Below are 8,712 nucleotides of genomic sequence, written 5' to 3' on the forward strand. Positions count from 1 at the left end.
GTGCAACAGTAAATATAGATAGAGCTACCCACTATCCCAGAGGAGCTGGTAGAGGGAGGTATCTCTATAAAAACACTGGAATCAGTACTCCAGCAGGCTGGAGACACGGATGAGTTAGTGATCGGTTCACCCGAGGCGCGGATGAAACACAGGAGGACAATGAATACTGATCGCCCGTGGAGTGGGTGATTCAGACTGTACTGCAGCAGATGATCACCTGAGGAGCAGGTGATGAGGACTGTACTGTAAAGGTTAGTCATCTGAGGAGCAGGTGATTAAGACTGTACTGCAGCTATCAACCGGAGGAGCAGGTGATTCAGACTGTACTGCAGCTATCTACCTGAGGAGCAGGTGATTCAGACTGTACTGCAACTATCAACCTGAGGAGCAGGTTATTCAGACTATACTGCAGCTATCAACCTGAGGAGCAGGTGATTACTAAACTAAGAATCCCTCACCAGAACTAAGCTCACTGGTGAGGGCAGAAGAGTCAGACAAGCAAGTTCGGCAACACACGGACAGATACGGTACAAAGACAGAAGACTGAATCAGAGTGAGGTATAAGCTGGGTCGGCAACTAGATCAGATAGGCATAGTGTAACGATCGGTGTCAGCACGCAGAGAGAATCCGATTATTGGTGATCTGCAGTATCACCAAGAATGCAGATACAGTGGCTTGCAAAAGTATTCGGCCCCCTTGAAATTTTCCACATTTTGTCACATAACTGCCACAAACAATCAATTTTATTGTAATTTCACGTGAAAGACCAATACAAAGTGGTGTACACGTGAGAAGTGGAACAAAAATCATACATGATTCCAAACATTTTTTACAAATAACTGCAAAGTGGGGTGTGCGTAATTATTCGTCCCCTTTTGGTCTGAGTGCAGTCAGTTGCCCATAGACATTGCCTGATGAGTGCTAATGACTAAATAGAGTGCACTTGTGTGAAATCTAATGTCAGTACAAATACAGCTGCTCTGTGACAGCCTCAGAGGTTGTCTAAGAGAATATTGGGAGCAACAACACCATGAAGTCCAAAGAACACACCAGACAGGTCAGGGATAAAGTTATTGAGAAATTTAAAGCAGGCTTAGGCTGCAAAAAGGTTTCCAAAGCCTTGAACATCCCACGGAGCACTGTTAAGCGATCATTCAGAAATGGAAGGGGTATGGCACAGCTATAAACCTACCAAGACAAGGCCGTCCACCTAAATTTACAGGCCGAACAAGGAGAGCACTGATCAGAAATGCAGTCAAGAGGCCCATGGTGACTCAGGACGAGCTACAGAGATCTACGGGCTCAGGTGGGGGAATCTGTCCATAGGACAACTATTAGTTGTGCACTGCACAAAGTTGGCCTTTATGGAAGAGTGGCAAGAAGAAAGCCATTGTTAACAGAAAAGCATAAGAAGTCCCGTTTGCAGTTTGCCACAAGCCATGTGGGGGACACAGCAAACATGTGGAAGAAGGTGCTCTGGTCAGATGAGACCAAAATGGAACGTTTTGGCCAAAATGCAAAACCCTATGTGTGACGGAAAATGAACCCTGCACATCTCTCTGAACACACCATCCCCACTGTCAAATATGGTGGTGGCAGCATCATGCTCTGGGGGTGCTTCTCTTCAGCAGGGACAGGGAAGCTGGTCAGAGTTGATAGGAAAATGGATGGAGCCATATACAGGGCAATCTTGGAAGAAAACCTCTTGGAGTCTGCAAAAGACTTGAGACTGGGGTGGAGGTTCACCTTCCAGCAAGACAACGACCCTAAACAGAAAGCCAGGGCAACAATGGAATGGTTTAAAACAAAGCATATCCATGTGTTAGAATGGCCCAGTCAAAGTCTAGATCTAAATCCAATCGTAAATCTGTGGCAAGATCTGAAAACTGCTGTTCACAAACGCTGTCCATCTAATCTGACTGGGCTGGAGCTGTTTTGCAAAGAAGAATGGGCAAGGGTTTTAGTCTCTAGATGTGCAAAGCTGGTAGAGACATACCCTAAAAGAATGGCAGCTATAGACCACGGACCTCGCACCCAAGACTAGGGAACTGTATAATCATTTGTGTTAGTCTCCAGACCTGCTTGTGACGCCCATCTTCCAGGGGTCACTAGCCACCGGGTCTTCTTGCTATTCAGCCTGGGACTCCACCCCTTGGATGTCTCAGGCTGCTGCAAGATCTTTGCACTTCCAAAGGAAGGTATTTCTCATACTGCCAAGGATCACCTGCTCCTCGGGTGGTCCTCACTCAAAGTTATTACTGTTGCACCAAACACTCACACTATATATAGGTGTCCAGAGGTTAGCAATATATCTGTATTATCGTTGATTCTGCAGATCATCAATAATCAGGTATATACAGTGGCTTGCAAAAGTATTAGGCCCCTTGAAGTTTTCCACATTTTGTCACATTACACCACTTTGTATTGGTTTTTCACGTGGAATTCCAATAAAATTGATTCATGTGTTTGGCAGTAATGTGACGAAATGTGGAAAACTTCAAGGGGGCCTAATACTTTTGCAAGCCACTGTGTGTGTCTATGTATATATATATATATATACAGTGGTGTGAAAAACTATTTGCCCCCTTCCTGATTTCTTATTCTTTTGCATGTTTGTCACACTTAAATGTTTCTGCTCATCAAAAACCGTTAACTATTAGTCAAAGATAACATAATTGAACACACAATGCAGTTTTAAATGATGATTTTTATTATTTAGTGAGTAAAATAATTCAAAACCTACATGGCCCTGTGTGAAAAAGAAATTGCCCCCTGAACCTAATAACTGGTTGGGCCACCCTTAGCAGCAATAACTGCAATCAAGCATTTGCGATAACGTGCAACGAGTCTTTTACAGCGCTCTGGAGGAATTTTGGCCCACTCATCTTTGCAGAATTGTTGTAATTCAGCTTTATTTGAGGGTTTTCTAGCATGAACCGCCTTTTTAAGGTCATGCCACAACATCTCAATAGGATTCAGGTCAGGACTTTGACTAGGCCACTCCAAAGTCTTCATTTTGTTTTTCTTCAGCCATTCAGAAGTGGATTTGCTGGTGTGTTTTGGGTCATTGTCCTGCTGCAGCACCCAAGTTCGCTTCAACTTGAGTTGACGAACAGATGGCCGGACATTCTCCTTCAGGATTTTTGGGTAGACAGTAGACTCCATGGTTCCATCTATCACAGCAAGCCTTCCAGGTCCTGAAGCAGCAAAACAACCCCAGACCATCACACTACCACCACCACCATATTTTACTGTTGGTATGATGTTCTTTTGCTGAAATGCTGTGTTACTTCTACGCCAGATGTAACGGGACACGCACCTTCCAAAATGTTCAACTTTTGTCTCGTCGGTCCACAAGCTATTTTCCCAAAAGTCTTGGCAATCATTGAGATGTTTTTTTAGCAAAATTGAGACGAGCCTTAATGTTGTTTTTGCTTAAAAGTGGTTTGCGCCTTGGATATCTGCCATGCAGGCTGTTTTTGCCCAGTCTCTTTCTTATGGTGGAGTCGTGAACAATGACCTTAATTGAGGCAAGTGAGGCCTGCAGTTCTTTAGATGTTGTCCTGGGGTCTTTTGTAGCCTCTCGGATGAGTTTTCTCTGCGCTCTTGGGGTAATTTTGGTCGGCCGGCCACTCCTGGGGAGGTTCATCACTGTTCCATGTTTTTGCCATTTGTGGATAATGGCTCTCACTGTGGTTCGCTGGAGTCCCAAAGCTTTAGAAATGGCTTTATAACCTTTACCAGACTGATAGATCTCAATTACAGTACTTTTGTTCTCATTTGTTCCTGAATTTCTTTGGATCTTGGCATGATATCTAGCTTTTGAGGTGCTTTTGGTCTACTTCTCTGTGACAGATAGCTCCTATTTAAGTGATTTCTTGATTGAAACAGGTGTGGCAGTAATCAGGCCTGGGGGTGACTACAGAAATTGAACTCAGGTGTGATAAACCATAGTTAAGTTATTTTTTTTAACAAGGGGGGCAATTTCTTTTTCACACAGGGCCATGTAGATTTGGAGGTTTTTTTCTCACTAAATAATAAAAACCATCATTTAAAACTGCATTTTGTGTTCAATTATGTTATCTTTGACTAATAGTTAACGGTTTTTGATGAGCAGAAACATTTAAGTGTGACAAACATGCAAAAGAATAAGAAATCAGGAAGGGGGCAAATAGTTTTTCACACCACTGTATGTGTACATGTATATGTGTGCGTACATATGTGTATAGATAGACAGTCTCTTTATCTATCTATCTATATATCTATCTATATATCTCAGGAGTGGGGGCTACAGGAGCAATGCCACTCCCCCCTCCTCCAGAGTATACTGTGTTTCGAATTTCCCTCATGGGGAGGTTCATTGTAACAAAAACAAAAGTGTACCTGTGCTCAGAGCACTTTAAGGGTATTTGGACACCTACTGTATATTGTAACTTTAATGCAGCTGATGTTTAGTTCACCATAATGTACACACTGGTCAATGACTGATCGATTTCCCTCTTATGTTTGTTTTAGTTGCCGTCGACGTTTAAGAGAACTTTTTACTACTCCAGCTAATGGAAACACCCAGAGTAACAGGTACAATATTACAATGCTACATCAGTTATAAATGTGCTGCTTGGTACACATATCTAATTTTGATTGGCCAATTTTACCACTTCCATGTAGTATGAGCGCTTACCTTACACAACCTGTTCATAGTATTGAAAATCTGTTGGCGCTCATACTTCATGGAGGTGGAAAAATTGGCCAATCAAATGTTGAAATCTGGTGTACATTATCTAAAATCGGGGATCTGGGTCTGGTGTTTGCTTGGCAAGTGTATTGCTGTTGTGGCTGCAAGTATGTTTTGAAAATGATATGCAATACATGGAAACCCATACCATATAAGGTAATTTTTGGGGCTGGTGGTTCATGAACATGCATCCTCATCGCTTGTCTCTGAACGCTTACCCCTCTCGGGTTAGCCATATGCTTGCCGAGCCATAACACTTGGTGTTTGCCCATTCCAGCTCTCGATGCTAGCCTGGTGCAATTGTGCACAGCTGGGCCCCAGCTGCAGAACCTAGATCTACGTCCTAGTGGCTTAGGTGAAGTCACTGAGGACGTAGATAATACTGTAGCCAGAGCAAAAGTGGTTTTAAACAAGTATATCCCCCTAGTTACGTCAGTTATTGTAGTTAGTCTTCCTTTGTTTTTAAGTTGCCTTGATAGATTTAAAAATATTGCTACAGTTACGCTATTAATCTCCAAAATTCTATGTACATCTTTCTCATTATCCCCTCAAATAGCTCTCTTTTTAATTGATTGTCATTTAATCCCCCCCCCCCCCCCCCACGCACCGAAAGAACGTAATCCATATCATCTGTGCCGCTGGCCAATTAACCCTTGCTAATTGGAAAAATAAAGAACCCCCTTCCGGAACTCAACTAATATTCACAACACACTATAATCTAGAGATGGAGGAAAAACTACTCGTTTGTGTTAGGTCGTTAAAGACCCTCCTCCTCACAAAATAGACTGGCAGCAGATATTATCCCACATGAGTTTGCCCAACAACCCCAATCCCAGTACTCACTGAATCAATTAAGAATCACAAGCAGACTACCTCCAAGACTTAAAGAGAACCAGAGATGATTTAAAAAAAGCTTTTATACATACCTGGGGCTTCCTCCATACGCACGGATCGCTCCCACTCCACCGTCCTCTGCTGCCTGGATCCGCCGGTACCGGGTCCCGTCATTGCCGCGAGTTGGCCGGCGGACGCGGCCGATTCTCCGCATCACACGGCGCTCCCTCTATACAAGTACGCATGAGGCTGCCTACTGCGCAGCCGCATGCGTACGGGTATGGAGGAAGCCCCTGTGATGCGGACAATTGGCCGCGTCCGCTGGAAGTGACGGGCCCGATACCGGCGGTTCCAGGAAGCGGAGGATGGCGGCGTGGGAGCGATCCAGGCTTATGGGGCTGGAAGAAGCCCCAGGTATGTATAAAAGCCCTTTTTCATGGATTGAAAAGTACCAATTCTTTTCAATTACCTGAAATCGCACAATAGAACGAGTTAAAGAGGGTTGAAACTTGGGGAGGGGGGGGAGTGAATAAAATATATCAACACCCTTTCTTCTAGAATAAATCTGATCCTGTATGTGGCCTTATAGTCAGGGGCGCCTCTAGCCATTTTGTCATTCCAGGCTAGACAATCTGTGCCCCCCCCCCCCCCCTGAAAATAATCTTAATATGCGTCAGCGTTTCACCAGAAAATAATGGAAATGCAGCATCATGTTACCAGAAAAGCCATTTCTCGCTGACGTCTAGGCCCCTCTTTTTTTGTCCTCCCCCCCCCCCCCCCCCCCCCCCTTCCCCCTCATTAGTGCCCTGGTGCTAGAGATATACCGTATACATAATCGCTCTGGTGCTGGTAAGGTACCTGTAAAGTAAAACATTTACTCACCTGACAGCAGACTCCTCTGGCGTGCAGCTCATCCGATGATCTTCAGTGCAGCAAGTCCTGCTTCACAACTCCCGCGCTGCCAGGCAGAGCAAGGCTATGGGAAAATGGCACCCGAAGCCCTGCACTGGAGTCACAAATTGTCTCCATTGCAGGGCTTCGGCCGGCATTTTCCCATAGCCCCGCTCTGCCTGCCGGAACCCACAGACTCCACAGGCTGGAGAGGTGAGCTGCGGGCTGTGGCCACACACAATCTGGCAGGGGGTGACCGCGGTCCCCTTCCCCTCCCCCCTGTGGCTCTACTGCATTAGAGGGATGGTAATTAGTGCAGAGGGTCAGCTTACAACAGCAGCAGCAACGGGGACAATTTCAAGGAATATTATACAAGCGGAGATCCACAGACTGTAGCCTATTTACTATCAGTAAAGCCACAGTGACACACCCTAGACTGCGTTCACACTACCGGCCTGACTCTCTTACTTGCGACATTATTACTGGTACTAACGGCAACAGAGTACTGCTCTTTGCATAAAAAGCCACACACACACACACACGGGTAACACAAGCATTGCTATGGTAACAAGCGATACCATAGCAACCCTTGCGTTACCTATGTGCTTTAGGTCGTTCTTATTTGCACAACATGCGTTACTAGTACTGGTAATATTGGCGGCAGTACGTGAATCAGGTCTTGTGTGTTGCGGTGCCCAAAAAGGCAACAACACGCTGTCCACACAACCGTATAACCATGTTTGGCATCTCTGCATTGTTATGGGTTGTTTTATCCTAACGCTGGTCCATACTGCATTTCTGGATAACCTGTGTGAAAATTTCCACATTCTACTGGCGTTTTTTTAGCTTCCTTCCTGACATTTTTGTTTTTCATCATTTTTGTGTATTTGTTTGTTTTTTGGTCATTGTATATGTTTTCAATCTTGATCAGATTTGACAATGATGTGTATTGTATCCCTTGTTCCCTTGTTCTTGCAGCACTGGTGAACAGTCCACTGGTGATGTTGTTATTGAAGCTGAGAGGCTGAACAATGGTACCGCTGGGTCCTCCCCTATATAGGATGAAAAGAACTCGCCTGCCCCCCATACAAATGGATTTGTGGTTGTCCGTTGTGAAGAACAGACCCAAGTTTTGGGACAGGCCAATGAATGTTTCAGCTGCCCTAGCTCATATCTCCACTTCTTTCTTGAATAACTCTCTCTCCTCTTTCAGTGCATACAGCAGTCTACCTATAGATCCAGCATGTACTTAAAGTGGATCCGAGATGAAAAACTATAACAAGTAACTTTTCTATATATCTTATCTAAAGTTTAGATAGTTTACACAGCAAAACTAGCTGCAAACAGCTTCAACAGTTTATGATTATTTATTCCTGTGATACAATGAGGGCAGCCATGTTCTACTTGTCATCATTACACACAGACAAGCTGCTCTGCATCTTCACGCCTCAGTCTGTGAAAACTCCACTCCCCTCTCCTTCCCTCTCCACCCCCTTGCCTCTGAAATCTATGGCTGGTAATTCCTCCTCCTCCTTCGGGAAAAAACACCTCCTCCCCAGACTGAGCTCCCATGAGCACTTGCTACATGGGACTTAGAATGCCTAGATGCTGGAGGAGCTGTGGGCAAGGCTTGTTTAGTTTATAGAGAATTAGGGTATTAAAAGAAAAAAAAAGTATTTGGCTTGATGAATGCCCTATAAACTATATGTAAGGGGCAAAATTATGCAATGAGTAAACGTTTATCTTGGATCCACTTTAAAGGACAACCAAGGTGACATGTGACATGATGAGATAGACATGTGTATGTACAGTGCCAAGCACACAAATAACTAGGCTGTGTTCCTATTTTTTAATTTCTCTTCCTGAACAAGTTAAACATCAGGTACATAAGTGACAGTTTACATGAACCCGAGGTGGGTATTTAAAATGTTAAGAGAACAGAGAGGCATATTCTGTGCGCTATGACATGCCTCTGTGTCTCTATATTGCCGCCTCCAAGTCCACACGGGGGTCTGCTGTGCCCAGAGGCGGCTCCAGGGAATTTTTTTAGGGGGTGCTATGCAGGTGCTGGACCAATTTTCGGGGGAGCTGACGACCTGCGGCGCGCGTAGCGCGCCGCGGCAAAAAATGGGTGTGGCTACAACCTGCGGCGCGTGAAGCGCGCCGCGGCGAAAAAATGGGCGTGGTCATGACCAGATGAGGGCGGGGCTAACTGTAATTTAAAGTGAACCCAGGGTGAGAGTGATATGGT

At 44.8% G+C, this 8,712-nt stretch overlaps 1 protein-coding gene across 1 annotated transcript in view; it reads left to right on the plus strand.

Moving 5' to 3' along the window:
• LOC137521937 (uncharacterized) overlaps positions 1-7,737 on the plus strand; it is a 54,143-nt gene extending 46,406 nt beyond the window's left edge. The window contains exons 7-8 of the mRNA XM_068241885.1: positions 4,517-4,579; positions 7,440-7,737. Coding sequence (XP_068097986.1) covers positions 4,517-4,579; positions 7,440-7,521 — 145 coding nt within the window. The 3' untranslated portion in view covers positions 7,522-7,737. The remainder of the gene's footprint in view (positions 1-4,516; positions 4,580-7,439) is intronic.
• Positions 7,738-8,712: the final 975 nt, after the last annotated feature.

Source organism: Hyperolius riggenbachi, chromosome 6 (genome assembly GCF_040937935.1).
Source record: "Hyperolius riggenbachi isolate aHypRig1 chromosome 6, aHypRig1.pri, whole genome shotgun sequence".
Classification (NCBI taxonomy): domain Eukaryota; kingdom Metazoa; phylum Chordata; class Amphibia; order Anura; family Hyperoliidae; genus Hyperolius; species Hyperolius riggenbachi.